Genomic DNA, 18,609 nt, shown 5'->3' on the forward strand with positions numbered 1-18,609 from the left:
ATCATGGGGGGAGGAGCAGTGGTCAGAGGCGGCATGAGCCCAGGGCCTGGCTGGCAGCCCCGGGAACACACACACACCACCCGCCTCCCAGGCTTTCCACTGCAGGTGGGGGGCAGTGACCAGGAGGGACACCTAGCGGCAACAAGTCCCGAGGCTCCCAAGGCAGCCCCACAGAATCAATGCCCATGGGGGGGTGGTCTTTCCTTGAGAGAGTTAAATTCAGTTTATATTCTATTTTCCCGCTGAGACCACCACCCTAAAGGAATACTCTGCAGCTATTAAAAATGGGGCGCTGGGTGTGGGCAGTACCAAAAAAGGGGCTGCCGGGCTAATCCACCTTCCTCCTCCTGATTTCTTATCCTCATTCACTTTTAAGCCCACCACAGACTATTCCCAACTGGGAGAATCAATCATTTCCTCTAGGTCAGCTAAAACACACAAGGGTATCTACTACATGGCTCTACCTAAGCCTTTCCCCTCATTTTAATTTTCCTTCTAAAAGGAATAGAAGGCAGAGGTGCTGAGACACCTTATACCATGCAGACTAAATTCATTTGTAAAGATTACTTTACTCTCCTAGAAAAATACACATTGCAAATTTGAGGGCTACAACTTACCCATCTTAGAGAATTCCTGAGGGAGAGGGGGAGCCTCTGAATATCATGACTGTGTGGGGATGTGTGTGAGAGGCATGTTAAATATGGTTGGGTCAGGTGGACTTCTTTAAAAAATCTGTTTTTCCCCCATTTTTTTTTTTTTTTCTAAAAAAGGAAAAACAAATTGCCACGTGTCTGGCTTATCCCGTGCGCGCACGTATACAGAGGAACAGCGTCGGGGAGGGGCTGTCATGCAACGAGGCAAAACCAACATGACCTCCTTCGACGGGGAGTCTCAGTGTCGCAGGAGGAACGGGGGTCCCTGGCGCTGCTTCCCCTCGCTCCTACGAGACCCAGCACGTCTGCGGTGGGGGGCAGAAAACACCACTGTCTCCCGAGGGTATTCCTATCTGAACACGTCAGATGTCCTGCGGAAGGAAACAGGTCCACTTTAGAATATGAACCGTCGTGACCTCCGGTGCTCGTCGTGACCTCCGAATAGTCCACGAACACGTAAAACCCTTCTGGGCACTGTTTCTGGCCCGGCCAGCAGAGGGCTCTAGGAGCAAAGGTGGGCACAGCTGGGGACAAAAAGGTTCCAGAGACGGGCTTCTTCAGGGTACTTTGGGAAACATCCTTTGTTCCAGCATTCCTAGGTGATGGCACTGGTGAGCCTGGTCTGTACTGTCAGTGTCACTCTGCAGAGGCCGCTCCCGGCTGAGAAGAAAGTGCATCTCAAGGCCAGTGAGGGCCGCAAAACGGTGTGCGTCGGGGTGGGAGGAGGACCGTTTCAGATGCCAATGGTCTGCAGAACCCGCCTCTCGTGGTCGTTGAGGTGGCCTGAGAACACCACGTAGCAGGGCTGCTGAGCAAACTGGCAGAGGAAGTCCGTGAGGTACGCCTGGAGGAACGGAGGAACGAGGAGGGAGGGGTCCCTGAGGGCGGGAACCACTGGCCTTCACACTGGTGCCAGTGCCCCAGGGATGCTTGCCCGTTCTTGGCTCTAGGCAAGGTTCAACCCAGAGACTGAATTCCACAGGGATTTCCCAAGACCACACCTTGCAATCCACCGCTAGGACACAGCCCCAGGAAGCTGGATTCCAGCACAGGGCAAGGGCAGGAAGCCCCTGGGTGCAGAGTCCCCGCCCTCCCCCAGCCCTGCCCACCGGGCGAGACGAGGCGAGCCGCAATGGTGCTGAGCCACGGCTGCTGGCGAGACACCATCTCTGGACACCCTCACCTGCAGATCGACCTGATAGAGAGGGTCCTTCAGGGCATCAGGGTCGTCTTCCTCATCATCCTCGTAGTAATCCTCCTCTGGAGAGACACCAAGCCAGGGAGGGTCAGGGCGCACAGGCCCCGGGGGGCAGGCAGCACCCACACGGCTGAGGTCAAGGGGTACACAAGCCCATGGGACGTTCTCTGGGCGCCCCGCTCTTGGTGCCGGCGTGCACGGGGCTGGCCTCGACGCTCACCGTATTTACTCGTGGCAAGAATATCGGACAAGAGCTGGCCCGCCAGGCCGTCCTCCTCGTCGTCGTCGTCCTCCTCCTGGTCGTCCCACATGTCGCTGGAGTCATCTGCACGGGGCCGAGAAGCAGCTGCAGCAGGCGCACGCGTCTCCCTCCCACACCCAGACCAGCCAGGACACAGAAGCCCCGCGGGCCCCAGTGGTAGAGGACCTGGCCAGATCCCCCCACCAAGTCCGACTGGGGGCAGAGAACAGGCCGAGAGGCTCTGCGGAACAATCGGAGCCGGAAGCGCTGGCCTCCTGGCCACCCCCGAGGTGCTGCAGGCAGACCCTGGAGATCAGCCTGGGCCGTCGGGGACTTTGCCAGCCAGCCAGCCAGCGATCTGCAAGCCCGGGGCCTGGCTGCCAACCCAGCCTCCAGGGAGGGCGGGCACCTTGGCTCCACTCTGCGGGGGCAGCCTGGCGCGCGGCGTTGGCCTCCGTGACGCTGGACAGCTCACTGATGATCAGCTTCAGGATCTTGACCAGCAGGGGGACGCTGGTCCAGCGCTCAGGGTCTGGAAGGAGGAGGAGGCTCCACGTCCCACTGTCCCTGGGCCGCTACCCCGCGAGGCAGTGTGCCACACCTCCCCCGGCTCTCCACTGCCCAGCCCGCACCCAGCCCTGAGGCACGACGGAAAATTAAATAGCTTCGTTCTGCGCCACGCTACAGGAGTTTAGAAGTCAGGAGAGATGAGAGATTTCGGGGACCAAAGGAGACAGGCTTTGCCAGTAAAAAAGCCTGCAAACCAGCGACCTGCACAGGGTGGAGCACTCCGGGCCCTGGGACTTGCAGTTTGAGAAACAGCACAGGTGAGCGCAAACCTGCAGTTAACGAAGGCAGCTCCAGGGCTTCCCTGGTGGCGCAGCGGTTGAGAGTCTGCCTGCCGATGCAGGGGACACGGGTGCAAGCCCCGGTCCGGAAGGATCCCGCATGCCACGGAGCGACTAAGCCTATGAGGCACGACTACTAAGCCTGCACTCTAGAGCCCGCGAGCCACAACTACTGAGCCTGTGCTCCGCAACAAGAGAAGCCACCGCAGTGAGAAGCCCGTGCACCCCGCAACCAGAGAAAGCCTGCGTGCAGCAACAAAGACCCAATGCAGAAAAAATAAATTTAATTTAAGATGGTAAATTAAAAAAAAAAAGAAGGCAGCTCTGCGCTCTGCCCACACATCACGAGTCACAAGCCAAAGGTAATCAGACACAGAGACACGAGAAGTGGGCATCCAAGGCCCAGAATGAAGCTGGATGCTGGGGGTCCCTGTACCTGGGACTCTTGTCCACTTGCAGCAGCAGAAGGACCCACGCTCTGCTCCACTGTTCACCTGGGGTTCTCTGCCGCTTCTTATCAAACCCATCACTAACAACCATGTCTTAACCGCCTCCCAGCCCAGGTGTCCTGAGCCCCGGGGGCGGGGTGGGGTGGGGGTGGCAGTGCGTGTGTGTGAGGGGAGCAGCGTCACCCACTCTTGGCCGCCTTGGAGCGCGTGCGGGTGCCCTCGTCCAGGCTGTGGATCTCCTCCCCCTTCACGCGGATGTCCTGCAGCCGCTTGTCATCCGCGTTGATGCCGTGCTGAAGCAGCTTACACAGCGCCACAGAGCTGGCGAGGAAGAGCCAGAGAGGGCCGATCAGCTGCCCCCTCGGAGTGCACCCCAAGGAGACAGGCAGTTACGTCCCGACACTTGGAGCGTGCAAGTGCTTTCACAACTAATTAGGGCACAGAAGAGAGTCTGGCTGCAAAGGGGATCTCGTGTTCCTACGGACGGTCGGATGAGAGCTGTCCTTGAACAAAGCCGGAGCGGGTGAGCAGCACGACGACGTCCGCACCAGAGGGAGTGTGGGGTGATGAGACGCCGTGGACAAAAAGTCAGAAAGCTGGGTTTGTGAAGAAGAGGAAGCCGCCAGCAGCACTTGGCTGGGTGAAGGTGCGGGCAGGGGAGGGTCTCTAGCCAGCAGAGATCAAAAACACACGCTCTACCTGTGATGACTATCTTCTGGGAATTTCAAGAGGGCAGCTACTTGAATATACAGTTTAGCCAGAAAGAAACAGAGGGAAAAGGAACGCAACGGGCAGCTGGGTAGCTCAAGTCAGGGGAAGAGGCGGAAGGCCCAGAGGAGGAGGACGCGGCCCCACCTGACTTTGCCCTCGTACTGCCCGTAGAAGAGGTGCTGGCGGCTGGTCCACTCGGCCATCACGAACTCCAGGGCAGGCTTGCCGGTGGGCCCCGGGAGGCTGCACAGGAACTCCAGGAGGGGCTCCAGCTGGGTGTGCACCAGGTGGGCGAACACCATGATCAGGGACTGGGGGGACAGGAGGACACCTGCTTCAGGGACTCAGGCAGCCAGGCAGGAAACAGAGGGCAGCGTGGCCGTTCCCTCGCCAGCGTCTCAGGGGCTGGGGCCGTCCTACCTGCATGACGCTGAGCGTCTCCGCCTGCTGCATCTTGCTGAGAATGGCACGGAGAATCTGGTCCAGGTTCTCCCCCAGCTCCCGCCCCGCCTTGGAGATGAGGGTGGACACGAGGCGGCCCACGAAGGCGGCAGTGAACTCGGAGGTGCGGGGGTCCAGGAGCTGGCTCACCACCTGCATCACGTACCACAGCCCATTGTGGCCCTGCTCGTCATGCCACTGGGCCACCTGCTCCAGCGTCACCGACACGTAGGCCCGCAGGCACTCACCACCATTCTAGGAGACAAGGGAGGGGACTAGGTCAGCCGCGGGCACACAAGCCCTCCGTCTGCAGGGTCTGGGGGGCTCATCCCGCCGGAGTTGGGGCCTCGCCGTTGCAGACACAGGCGCGCACCACCCTGTCTCTGCTGTGCCGCATCGGTTAGCTCAGAAACGCGCGCTTCTCATCAAAGGGAGAATGGACACACAAACGGAGTTTCAACCGTAAAGCTCTACCTCTGGTACTGAGAAAACAGCTAAGACACAGCAGTGACTGGGGGGACTGCAGGTCTCTGTGAGCATAAAGCAGCCTCCCACCAACCACGCTGCCTACAGGTCTCCAAAGGCCGGTCCCTTTGCTGACTTCGTTAGTCTGTACGTCTATAAGCTCTTCCACCGCAGCAACACCCAGACACAGAGAGCAGGATGGCTGGCACTCACACCTCTGAGACGCACAGAACGTCTTGGTTTTAGCAGTCGGAACCCTGCCTGGGTCCTCTGGGTAAATATGGATTTGAGGGGTTTCTATCTCAAAGGCAGGAAATGGTGTCCAACTGCTCAGCCTGCTGCACATGCACCGTGGCTCAGACACCTGCGTGGTGATACCTGCGCGGAGATACCTGCATGGTGGCGTTGTCATCCGTGTGGAGGGTGCACTGGGCCACAGCAGGGAAAGCCTGGCAGATAAGCAGCTGGGAGAGGGGGGGCTTCGTGTTCCGCACGACCGTGGTCAGGATGTCAATGGCCGTCTGCAGGAGAGAAGTCAGGCTTGCCTCTGGGGTGGGCGGAGGGGGGCCCAACAACAAGATCCTTACTGTGCGGAGCCCACCCACCAACCCAGAGACACTCATAATGAAAGGCGCGTTTCTGGAAGAGGAAGACAGCAGAGGGTACTCTCAGTCTCCTGGCGGCAGCTCATCACATGAGAAGCCATGGGGGTGGGCGGGGGCGGAGGCTGACTGGACAGCCAGGGACAGTGTCATCACGGGACTGTCCAATCACCGAGGGCACCTTGGGAACAAGAGCTCCCTTCTGAAAGCCTCGAGAACCACCCACTGTCCTCGTGGGTGAAGCAGCCCAGGAACATCACCCCGTGAACATATCACACTGCTGGTCGGCGTCAGCGGGGTGGGATCTCGGGGGGCTCGTGCAGGGCTCGCGCGTGCTCTCTCATCCCCACCCTGGCCCCGTAACGACTGCCGTACCGCACAGAGCCCCGCAGGGATCTTGTCTGCTGGTGCCTGCATGATGCTGACCAGGGTGGGAATCAGCCTCATCTGCATGGGGCCCTGGCAGGCTTCAATCTGGGACAGCTCCTTGAAGATGTCCTGAGCCAGCGAGGCGACCACAGGATCTGAAGTGGAGAAGGCAACATGAGTCCCCCCGCCTGGTGGTCTGTGTGTGCTTCTGCCTTAATGCTGCCTGTTGTTTGGCCCTAACCGAAGTGAACAACTTCTGCTTTGTTGTTTTTTTTTTTTTAGAAATTTCATGTAATGTCTGAAACATTTATACTAACATATTTCCATACAAATAACCCAAAGAAAGTTTAGTATTAGTTGTTTTTTGTGTTTGTTTTTTTATACTGCAGGTTCTTATTAGTCATCAATTTTATACACATCAGTGTACACATGTCAATCCCAATCGCCAATTCAGCACACCACCATCCCCACCTCACCGCGGTTTTCCCCGCTTGGTGTCCTTATGTTTACAACTTCTGCTTTGATTACACATCACTGACCCGGGACCTGCTGGGGCCACCGGAGTAACCTGAAAAGCAGGGAGAGCTGCTAGCTGTCTGGGAGACAGCATGTGTGTGATCTCACGAAGTCAGGGACGAGTCAGCAACAGCTATTCCTAAAACAAAACCTGCCTCTTTTTCTGGGACAAATCTTTAATGTCTGTATTCTTGTGAAACTTGGACTGATTATGAAAACAAATGCTTAAGGGGAAAAAACGCCCCCACTGATACTTTGTTAAGAAGACATCAGTCTCAGAAACTGCCCAAGTACTGACTCTTCCCAGGTTCCCACGTGTCGACGAGGACCACGTACTTCTCCCGGGGGTGGTCACCGCGCACAAGAACTCCCGAAGCCATCGGAGGGCAAAAAAGGTAAAGCCTTCCAAAAGCAGAGGCTCGTGAAGAAATGCAACTTCAGCTCGACCTGCTTTGTGTAAGAAAAATATAAAGCCCTCCTCTACCTAGCATGAGACAACGTATGCAGTGTGCAGGGCACTAAGACACACGTTAGAAGTTCACCGCAGTGTTGTCCGTAATAGACAAAAACTGTAAACAAGCCAGAGGTCCATGAACAGAATGGGTAAATAAATGACGATATTTATGGAATAAATACTATGTGACGGGCGGAGAGAACAAGGACTGTCTAAGAGTGCAGTGTGGAACCCTCCTTAGGACACATTTTTAAGTGAAAAAACGAATTGAATAAAATGTTTGGTATGGCATCACGTTACATAACCAACCTCCTTCCAAGCTTCAATACTCGCTCTTCAGATACAAATGTCCTCAATATTTCTAATACACACTGACTGCAGAAAAACTTAAAATGCAGAAAAGTATTAAAGGAAAAAATACACCTGTAATTCTACCACCTGGAGATAACTACCCTTAACATTTTGATGCATTTTCTTCTGGTAATTTTTCTATATACATATCCACACATACATCCTTTTCTAAAGCAAAACCAAAACTTGTAGTTATATTCTACGCATTTTGGAAAACAATCTATTCACTTACTACAAGGTGAGCGCTTCCTCATGGCTTTAACAATTCCTCTGAGGCTTGATTATTAACGGCTGCACAGCATTCCATTTTATAGATATAATTAATTAACCTCTTACTGTTTCCAAATTTTTGCTACTATAAAAAACACGCAATGAACACCTTATTCATAAACCTTTCCATGTATCTCCTTCTTCACTTTTCCTTTTCTAGTTATAGTTCTAGGCCTCTTCTTTTAGGAAGCTTTTGATTTAGTTGCTCAATTCCCTTACTTTACTGTCAAAGTCCCAGATTATACGTCTTGCCGGTTAGCTTTCTTCGTTATCTTTCTTCCCAGTTCTTACTAGACAGCAAGAGTTACAGGCATACGTTCTTCGCTGTTTAGTGCTGCTTGATCTATAGCACGACCCTACTCTCGCTAATTCAAAGTCACATTCTTTGCTTCTAATGCTAAGACCATTAGACCCAGGGAAGCGCTCACGCGATCCCCGCCCACTCGCCCCCCACCCGCCTCGCGCATACCGTTACTGTACTTCAGGAAGATGGCGATGGTGAAGGGGCAGATTTTGCTCTCCATGCTCGCTGTGAACTCTGGGTCTACCGTACAAACGATGCACAGGGTCTCCATCACCAGGTTGAGGACCTCTGAGCTGAACTGAGCCGCCAGGTGAATTAAGCCATCCAGGATGCTGGGGAGGAAGGGCTGAAGCACGTGGGTGCTCTCTGAGACTTTCAGCTGGTCACAATAACTGGAGAGCAAGAAATAAGCAAGAACTACTCACCAGCGGGTCCCTCAATTCCTGGTTTTTCCAATCAGCATTATGTGTTACAGCATTTTCATGTGAAGCTTTATGAAGCTACTTCTAGAGCTCATTAAGTTTTTATATCTTTCTGTGGCTTTTTTTTTAGAACTAGCACCACCATCATTTCTACGTTTTCTAATTTATTTCTGCTTTGGTCTTTGTTATTTCCTTTAAAATTTCTTTCATCCCTCTATTTCGTTTTGAAGCAAATCCCAGTCATGGTTACACCCAAATTATTAAGATATTAAGTCAAATGACTTATGATTCCTCAGACCATTGTTTTAGTCACATTCCTAAGATATATATATAATTTTCCAAACAGTGTTTTTAAATCTTTTCCAATACAACTGTTATTTAGTAGGAGACTATTTTTTAACTTCCATGTTACAAAGATTTTATACTTTTTGGAGGTTTTTTTTTTGCATCCTAAGATGAGATCAACGTATATAAACATTTTACACATACTCAAAAAACTGGTGTACTATTTGCAGGGCTTAAAAGTTTGTTTTCAAAACAGAAACAGACTCACTGACTTAAGAGTACGAACTTATGGTTACGGGGGTGGGTGGGAGGGGTAGACTGGGAGTTTGGGATTGACATGTACACGTGGCTATATTTAAAATAGATAACCAACAACGACCTACTGTATAGCACGGGGAACTCTACTCAATACTCTTTTAATAACCAAGATGGGAAAAGAATTTGAAAAAGAATAGATACATGTATATGTATAACTGAATCCCTTTGCTGTACACCTGAAACCAACACAACATTGTTAATCAACTAAACTCCAATATAAAATTAAAATTTAAAGATTTAAAAAAAGGAAGTTATATTTCTTAAAAAAAGTTTGTTTTCTATACACAGTTCTACCTTATTCGCCTCTTATTCAATCAATAAGTATTTACTGGGTGCTGCTTACCATGTCCAATGGGATACAATTATTAAAAATATATCATCTAAGTCTTTACTTTTGTTATTTTCAGAACGGTAATAAAAGTCAATAAAGGGCTTCCCTGGTGGCGCAGTGGTTGGGAGTCTGCCTGCCGATGCAGGGGACACGGGTTTGTGGCCCGGTCCGGGAAGATCCCACATGCCGCAGAGCGGCTGGGCCCGTGGGCCATGGGCGCTGGGCCTGCGCGTCCGGAGCCTGTGTTCTGCAACGGGAGGGGCCCCAGCAGTGAGATGCCCGCGTACCGCAAAAAAAAAAAAAAAAAAAAAGTCAACAAAAACATTGTTTCTCTATGTTAAAAGAACCTACTGCAGAAACAAGGCCCCCAGACCCCAGGTTCTCAATAAATGGTTTTTCTTAACTTAATTTTTAAGTGTCTTACAATCATATTATTTATATCAGCTGCTGGGTTCAAAGGTCCACAGTGACTAGTAAACCTGCGGGCTTAGATCTCACATTTGTTCAGATTCTTTGTTTTTTGGTCCATAACATCCTTTTTTTTTAAGCCACAGCTCACGGCTTGCGGGATCTTAGCTCCCCAACCAGGGATCGAACCCAGGCCCTTGGCAGTGAAAGCGCCAAGTCCTAACCGCTGGATCGTCAGGGAGCTCCTCATCTATAACATCTCTATGTTCAATGCCACCGTGCTCTAATCTAACTCCTCCTTAAGAGCTGGCTCAGCATCTGGCCGTGGGCAGCTCTTGGCTCGTCAGACTAGGTTCTGCATCCATCTCCACTGGGACTGAGTTGTGCCCTACCTCTTCCCGCTGCTTCTCATTCTAAGGGTTTACAGAGTCTGGGAGACCACAGAGTGCATCATCTGGCCACATCATATGGGATCTTCTATGCCATGCTAAGGAGGTTATTAGACTTTATCCTGGAAGCCAGTGTATATCAAAGTTTTTTTTTTTTTTTTTAACAAATTACTCCTAACACCTAATCTCTTCCTTGCCCTACCCCACAGTCTTCAGGGAAAACCGACATCCCAGGAAAATGCTCTATATTTATCCTGTGGCATCACGGACCGTCCAGTATACTCTGACTTTCTTCTGGGTACCTGTATCCCAGAGTTCGAAGAGCACAACCAGAGCCATGAGTTTTAATTTTCAGGCACAAGAAGCTGAGCACACGAGCCAGGGCAGCCACAGTGGAGAGGGAGGAAGGGAGGAGAGGCGAAGGCACCAACCCTGGCAGAGAGCTGGCATCTCTGGGAGTACAGACCTCTATCTTTAGGTATAAGATCTAAAGGTACATGATCTGTACTTTTACTATAACAGGGACTACAGGTAGGGTAGGCCTGGAGGTGGTAAACAGTAAGCTCAGTAGTGGATGTGTTAGTTTTCAGGTGCTTGTAAGCTACCCATCCTGGCACAGCCAGTAAGCACATACATTAATTTGGAGCTCTGGAGAAAGGCTGGCATAAATATGACGAGAGAAATGAGACACAAGGGGAAGTATGTGGCAATCAATATCTTGTTTCAGAAATGGTTTAAGGCAGTTTGCAATAATACATACACTACGATACGAATGAATATATTAAAACTGGGGTAAAAGAAAGAAAAGCGAAGGTGGTACGATGACCAGGAAAGGGCTGCTGGTGACATGAGAATGAGCACTTCAATGACATGATGAGAATATAAGCCAGACTGAAACTGGCTGGAAAACAAGAGGGAAAGGGCCAAACGGAGAATCCTGGCTGTGAAAGAAAGCACAGCTAGCAGCCCTTCACAGGAAGCTCTTAACCTGGGGTCCACTCTTCCACACATGATGTAAAATTTTATAATCAGGTATGAGTGTCCATTTCTTTGCTGTGCACGTTCATGGCTTTTGTCACTTTTCCAGAGACAGCTGTTACACCTTTCCAGAAAACCAATGCCCATGTAGTCAGAGAATTGAAAACTACTAAAAAAAAGAGAGTTCTCTTCACATATTTTTTCTGATTATAAGAGTAATATAAAATTTAAACAATCTTGAAATTTCTTTAAATTCTTCTCAGCTTTACTGCGGCGTGACCGACCTATAAAATGGTTAGCTATGTCCACTGTGGTGACTGGACGTACATGCACAGCGTGAAAGATTTCCTACGTCCAGGTCATTGACACGGTCCATCATCTCAGATTTACCTTCTCCTGGGTGAGAACACTAATTTCTACGTCCTGTTACGCGATGCAGTCACCATATGTCACGTTAGATCCTCAGCCCTTGGTCATCGGACCGACGACAGTGTGTACCCTTTCATCAATCTCTCCATGTTCCCCACCCTCAGCAACCACCTTCCTGCTCTCCTTTACAATGAGCTGGGCTTTTTAAGAGATTCCACATATAAGTGATACCATGCAGTATCTGTCTTCCTCTGTGAGGCTTATTTCACTCAGCACCGTGCCCTCAAGGTCCATCCACGCTGCTGCAAACGGCAGGCGTTCCCTCCTTCTCGCAGCTGAGTTATATTATGGTCCACCTAATACTCACACATCTCCTCCATCCACTCAACCACTGATGCACACTCAGGTTGTTTCCATGTCTCGGCCACTGTGAATAATATTACAATAAACACAGGAGTGCAGACACCTCTTCGAGATCCTGTTTCCATTTCCTTTGGATATATACCCAGAAATGGGACTGCTGGATCAAATGGTAGTTCTATTTTTAAATTTTTTTAGGACCCTCCATACTGTTTTCCACAGTGGCTGCACCAATTTACATTCCCACCAGCAGTGCACAAGGGCTCCCTTTTCTCCACACCCTCACCAACCTTGTTATTTCTTGTCTTTTTGATGATAGCCATTCTAACAAGTTTGAGGTGGTGGCTCGTTGTGTTGTGTTTTTTTTTTTTGCGGTACGCGGGCCTCTCACTGTTGTGGCCTCTCCCGTTGCGGAGCACAGGCTCTGGACGCGCAGGCTCAGCGGCCATGGCTCATGGGCCCAGCCGCTCCGCGGTGTGTGGGATCCTCCCGGACCGGGGCACGAACCTGTGTCCCCTGAATCGGCAGGCGGACTCTCAACCACTGCGCCACCAGGGAAGCCCTCATTGTGGTTTTGATGCGCATTTTCCTGATAACTAGTGATGTTGAGCGCTCTTTCATGTACCTGTTGGCTATCTGTATGTCTTCTTTAGAAAAAGTGTCTATTCAAGTCCTCTGCCATTTTTAAAAATCAGATTATCTGCTATTGAGTTGTATGAGTTTTTCATATATTTTGCATATTAACTGCTTATCAGATAAATGGTTTGCAAATATTTTCTCCCATTCAGTAGGTTGCCTTTTCATTTGGCTGATGGTTTCCTTTGCTGTGCTTTTTTAGTTTGACGTAGTCCCACTTGTTTACTTTGGCTTTTGTTGCCAAATACAAAAAAACTCATTGCCAAGACAAATGTCAAGAAGTTTAACTTTTATGTCTTCCTCCAGGAGTCTTATGGTTTCAGGTCTTAGGTTCAAGTCTTTAATTGATTTTGAGTTGACCTAAGTATATGGTGTAAGGGTCCAGTTTTCTGAACATCATTTATTGAAGAGACTGTCCTTCCCCCACTGTATGTTCTTGGCTCCTCTGTCATAAAATAATTGACCATATAAGTGTGGGTTTATAGCTGGGCTCTCTGTTCTGCTCCACCGATCTCTGTGTCTGTTTTTATGCCAATACCACACTGTTTTTTGATTACTGTAGCTTTGTAATATAGTTTAAAATCAGGAAGTGTGATGCCTCCAGCTTTGTTTTTCTTTCTCAAGATTGTTTTGGCTATTCAGGGTCTCTTGTGATTCCACACAAATGTTAGAATTGTTTGTTCTTCTATGAAAAATGCCACTGGAATTTTGATGGGGTTGCACTGAATTTGTACATTGCTTTGGGTAGTTTGGACATTTGAAAAATATTCATTATTCCAATCCATGAATATGAAACATCTTTCTATTTGTGTCTTCTTCAATCTTTCATCAATGTCTTACAGTTTTCTGTGTATAGATATTTCACCATCTTGGTTAAACTTATGCTTACGCATTTTATTGTTTTTGATGCAATTGTACAGGAGATTGTTTTTTAAATTTCTCTTTGTGATAGTTCACTATTTCTTCTTTTCTTTTCTAATTGCTCTGGCTGGGACTTCCAGTACTGTGTTGAATAGGAGTGGTGAGAGTGGGTACCCTTACCTTGTTCTTCATCTTAGAGAAAAAGCTTTCAGCCTTTCACTGTTGAATATGATGTTAGCTGGGGGGGTTGTCATATATGGCCTTTATTGTGTTGGGATGTGTTCCTTCTATACACTTTTTTGAAAGTTTTTGTCATGAATGAGTACTGAATTTTGTCAAATGCTTTTTCTACATCTATTAAGATATTCATGTGATTTTTAATTTTTCATTCTATTAATTGGTGTATGACATTTGTCGATTTATGGTATGTTGAACCATCCTTGCACCCCAGGGATAGATCCCACTTGATCATGGTTTGTGATCCTTTTACTGCGTTGAATTCAGTTTGCTAGTACTGTGTTGAGAATCTCTGTGTCTATATTCATCAGGCATACTGGCCTGTAGTTTTCTTTTCCTGTAGTGTCCTTGTATGGCTTTGTTATCAGGAAATGCTGGCCTAGTAAAATGAGTTTGGAAATGTTCCCTCCTCTTCAATTTTTTGGAAAGAATTTGAGAAGGAATGGTATTAATTCTTCTTTAAATGTCTGTAGAACTTACCAGTGAAACCATCTGGTCCTGGGCTTTTGTCTTATGGGAGGTTTTTGATTACTGACTCACTCTCCTTGTTAGTTATTGGTCTGTTCAGATTTTCAATTTCTTTATGATTCAGTTTTGTTAGGCTGTATGTTTCTAGGAATTTATGCATTTCTTTTAGGTTATCCAATTTGTTGGCATACACCTGTTCACAGTCGTCTCTTATGAACCTTTGTCTTTCTGTGTTATCAGTTGTAAAGTTTCCCCTTTCATTTCTGATTCTGTACTTGAGTCTTCTCTCTCTTCTTTTTAGTCTAGCTAAAGTCTGTCAATTTTGTTTATCTTTTCAAAAAAACCAGCTCTTAGTCTCACTAAATTTTTCTAATATTTTTCTGCTCTTTATTTTATTTATTGCTGCTCTCATCTTCCTACTGCTACCTTTGGGCTTAGTTTGTTCTCTAATTCCTGAGGTATAAAGTTAGGTTGTTTGAGATCTTTCTTTTTTCTTAATGTAGGTGTTTTTATCTATAAACTTCCTTCTTAAAACTCCTTTTGCTGCATCCCATAAGTTTTGGTATTTGTATTTTCCATTTTCGTGTGTTTTAAAATATCTTTATTATTTTTTTAAATTAATTTATTATTTATTTATTTATTTTTGGCTGTGTTGGGTCTTCATTGCTGTGCGTGGTCTTTCTCTAGTTGCGGTGAGTGGGGGCTACTCTTCACTGCAGTGTGTGGGCTTCTCATTGTGGTGGCTTCTCTTGTTGTGGAGCACGGGCTCTAGGCGCACAGGCTTCAGTAGTTGTGGCACGCAGGCTCTAGAGCACAGGTTCAGTAGTTGTGGCTCACAGGCTTAGGTGCTCTGCAGCTTGTGGGATCTTCCCAGACCAGGGCTCGAACCCGTGTCCCCTGCATTGGCAGGCAGATTCTTAACTGCTGCGCCCCCAGGGAAGTCCCTCAGAATATTCTTAGATCTCTCTTTGAGTTCTTTGATCCACAGGTTGTTTAGAAGTGTGTTGTTTAATTTCCATATATTTGTGATTTTTCCAGTTTTCCTACTGTAATTGATTTCCAGTTTCATCTCAACGTGATCAGAAAAGATACTTGGTATTATTTTAATCTTAAATTCATTAAAACCTGCTTCATGACTTATCCTGGAGAATGCTCCATGCATGCTTGGGAAGGACGTATGTTCTGTTGCTGTTGGATGGAATGTTCTGTATGCTGTTGGGTCCATTTGGTTGAAAGTATAGTTTAAGTCCAACGTTTCCCTATTGATTTTCTGTTTGGATGAGCATATTCATTGTTGAGGGTGGGGTATAAATCTCCTGCTATTATTGTACTGTTGTCTATTTCTCCTCTCAGATATTGATATTTGCTTAATATATTTACATGCTCTGATGGCAGGTGCACATATATTTATAATTGTTGTATCTTCCTGATGAATTAACCCCCTTATCATATAATGACCTTTGTTTCTTGTTACAGCTTTTGAATTAAAGTCTACTTTGATAAAAGTATAGATACCCTCACTCTCTTTTGGTCTCTACTTACACGGAATATCTTTTTCCATCCCTTTACTTTGAGCCTATGTGTGTACTAAAACCTATAGTCTCTTTTAGGCAGCATATAGTTGGGTCTTCTTTTTCAATCCACTCAGCTACTTTGACTTTTAATTGGAGAATTTAATCCATTTAAAGTAAGTTTTGATAAGTAAGCCCATTTTATTAACTGTTTTCTGGCTCTTCTGTAGTCCCCTGTTCCCCCGACCTTTCTCTCTGGATGTCTTCCTTTGTGAATGGTGATCTTCCGTGGTGGAATGCTTTGACTCCTTTCTCTTTCTCTTTTGTGCGTCTATCAAAGATTTTTGCTTTGTGGTTACCATAAGACATTTTAGATATGATAGTCTATTTCACACTGACAACTTAACTTTGACTGCATACAAAAATTCTACCCCTTTATTCCCTTCCTTTAATGTTTCTGATGTCACGATTTAACTCCTTTTATACTGTGTATTCGTAATGATAATCATAAAGTATTTAGCTAGTTATTTTTAACACTTTCATCCTTTAACCTTTATACTAGAGTTAGGTGGTTAACACACCACCATATTAGAGTATCAGAGTATTCCGAATCGATTATATACTTACCTGTACCAGTGTGTTATATATTTTCACATTATCAATTAGCATCCTTTCATTTCAGCTTGAAGAACTCCTCTTGGCATTTCTTGTAAGGCAGGTCTAGTGGTGAAGAACCCCTTCAGCTTTGTTGTCTGGGAAAGTCTTCATCTTGTATTCAGTTCTGAAGGACAACTTTCCTAGCTAAAGCACTCTTGGTTGGCAGTTTTTTCTTTCAGCACCTAGAATATATCATCCCACTGTCTCCTGGCCTGCAAAGTTTCTGCTGAGAAATCTGTTGCTAGCCTTATGGGAGTTCCCTTGTATGAGAGAAGAGTTTTTTCCTCTTGCTGCTTTGAAAATTCCCTCTGTCTTTGATTTTAGATAGTTTTTGCTACATTTTGTCTTGGAGAAGATCACCCTGGATTGAAATTTTGGGGTGATATATTAGCTTTATAAGTAGGAGGTACAAGTCTCTCCTCAGATTTGGAAAGTTCTCAGACATTATTTCTTTAAAAAGCTTTTTGCCCCTTCTCCCTCTCTTCTCCTGGGACTCTAATAATTTGTAGACTGCTTCTCCTAAAGATATCCCATAGTTCACATTTTCTTCCTTCTTTTTCATTCTTTATTCTCTATCCTCCTCTGACTGGATAATCTTGAAGGTTCCGCCTTCTATTTCCAGGCTTTTCCTTCTGCCTGATCCATTCCGCTACTGATGCTCTCTACTGCATTTTCCATTTCATTCTCTGTATCCTTCAGCTCCAGAATTTGTTTGGTTCTTTTTTATGATTTCTCTCTTTGTTGAACTTCTCGTTTTGTCTGTGAGTTGTTTTTCTGATTTCATGGAATTGTCTTTCTGTGTTTTCTTATAGCTCACTGAGCTCCTTAAAATGGCTGTTTTGAAATTCTTTATCAGATAAATCACAGATCTCCACACCTTTGGGGTTGGTTACTGGAACATTATTGTGTTTCTTTTGTGATATTATGCTTCCTTGGTTTTTCATGTTCCTTTATGTCTTGCACTGCTGCCTGCACATCTGAAGTAGCAGTCACCTCCTCCAGGCTTTACTGACTGACCTCTTCCAGGTGTCCCATCTTGGATTGTTTTTTGCTCCAGTGGTGTGCTAGAACTTCTCCACTGGGCTTGGACTTCGACAAAGGCTCTCTCATCTGTGGGTAACTGTCTCAGTCAGTGTTCTCCAGGAGGCCCTGGACCACGTCAAGATCCACAGCTGGGACCGAGGTCTGTGTTTCTATTATCTGACATACAGGTGGGGTGAGATTCCCCCTGGGTCCCTTGGTGTACAGTGCCGATGACAGAACCAAAGCCAAATGGGGCTGTACCCGGGACTATGGTCAGCAAGTCAGTGGCTGGGATGTGCACTTGTCTTCTCAAAACAGCTCTCCTTGTCCTTAGATGGCACTGAGTTTGACAATCTCCTCGCTTGGACAGATGCCAAATTGTTGTTGTGGGAGGGATAAGAGCAAGGGACATCTTATTCAGACATCTTGCCGGCACGCCCCCCCGCTCCCCCCTCCCCCAGCAATGCTTTCTAAAGACATATAGTAATGCCAGCACCTCAATCTCTGCTTCAAAAGGTAAGGAGGTAGCGCAGGCAGGTGGAAGGTGAACTCTGCGTTTTTAGGGTTTCAAGCAATTCTTAGGATTCAACTGAGACTCTGTAAGTTTGGACTTGAAAATACTCCTGAAAACATCAATACTCCCTGTGGTCTGAGAAGGAATATAAATAAAGGACTAATAGAGCCACTAGTACACTAGCTGTGAGAAAGAGAGGTAAAATTGGGAAAAAATAAGCAGTGTTTCCAGGCTACATTATCCCAAATTTGGTTTCCAATACAGAGGCAATCAATCAACCAAATGACGCTAAGCCTGCTTCTATGGCCCGCTGCTGTGCGACCCTAGGCAAGTTAGTTATCTCTCGGCACCTCAGGTTCTGCTTCTCTGTAAGACAGGGAGTTGGTCTAGATGATTCCAGAGCTGGAGTGAATTGAAAAGGAACGAGGAGTAAAAGGGAACAGGATGTATCCGGGACTCACAGAAGCCGTGTTTCTGGTATGGTTTCTTTCCCTGTCCTTCCAACAGCCATTCTGCGGGAGATCTTCAGAAATTTCCAAGCAACATAATCCACTGGACAACTGCTGTTTGGGACTTCTACCCTGAGCAACTTTCTCTTAAAACAGTTTCCGTTGTCCTAAGGTGGCGTACTCACCCCCAGATGGCTCTCACTGCAGAAATTCGAACTGATGGGGGTTGTGTCTCATGAAGACCACTAACTGTTGCCTGAAGAAACTGCTGGATCAATTCAGGGGACATAGCAACAGTGAACCGACTGGCAGCCCAAAGGGCCCGGCCCAAGAGGAAAGGAGACACTGGGAGGAAGAGAGAGCAGTTAGAGGCTGAACAATACAAGTTTCTGCTACTGCCCACCCTCCTCCCCACCACTATTCCTCAGTTTGTTGCAGTAACTGGATACCACCTAACATACATAACGTAATGGAGAGAAAAAGCATGATCTTGAAAGATAAAAGCAAATGTATGACCTATG

At 47.3% G+C, this 18,609-nt stretch overlaps 1 protein-coding gene across 3 annotated transcripts in view; it reads right to left on the bottom strand.

Annotated features, from left to right (window-relative positions):
• Nucleotides 1-1,113: 1,113 nt before the first annotated feature.
• Nucleotides 1,114-18,609, bottom strand: part of IPO9 (importin 9) — a 45,421-nt gene continuing 27,925 nt past the window's right edge. For 2 of the 3 annotated variants that reach the window (XM_060126277.1, XM_060126289.1), the window contains exons 14-24: nucleotides 18,274-18,433; nucleotides 8,038-8,264; nucleotides 5,984-6,132; nucleotides 5,399-5,527; nucleotides 4,521-4,796; nucleotides 4,245-4,411; nucleotides 3,577-3,710; nucleotides 2,502-2,624; nucleotides 2,072-2,176; nucleotides 1,837-1,913; nucleotides 1,114-1,497 (exon numbers count right to left, since the gene is read on the bottom strand). In XM_060126277.1, the coding sequence (XP_059982260.1) occupies nucleotides 1,387-1,497; nucleotides 1,837-1,913; nucleotides 2,072-2,176; nucleotides 2,502-2,624; nucleotides 3,577-3,710; nucleotides 4,245-4,411; nucleotides 4,521-4,796; nucleotides 5,399-5,527; nucleotides 5,984-6,132; nucleotides 8,038-8,264; nucleotides 18,274-18,433 (1,658 nt within the window). In that variant the 3' untranslated portion in view covers nucleotides 1,114-1,386. Of the gene's footprint in view, nucleotides 1,498-1,836; nucleotides 1,914-2,071; nucleotides 2,177-2,501; nucleotides 2,625-3,576; nucleotides 3,711-4,244; nucleotides 4,412-4,520; nucleotides 4,797-5,398; nucleotides 5,528-5,983; nucleotides 6,133-8,037; nucleotides 8,265-18,273; nucleotides 18,434-18,609 lie in introns of those variants that run through there. The other variant, XR_009536088.1, reaches the window with a different exon arrangement.

The sequence above is a fragment of the Lagenorhynchus albirostris genome, chromosome 2, assembly GCF_949774975.1.
Source record: "Lagenorhynchus albirostris chromosome 2, mLagAlb1.1, whole genome shotgun sequence".
NCBI lineage: Eukaryota > Metazoa > Chordata > Mammalia > Artiodactyla > Delphinidae > Lagenorhynchus > Lagenorhynchus albirostris.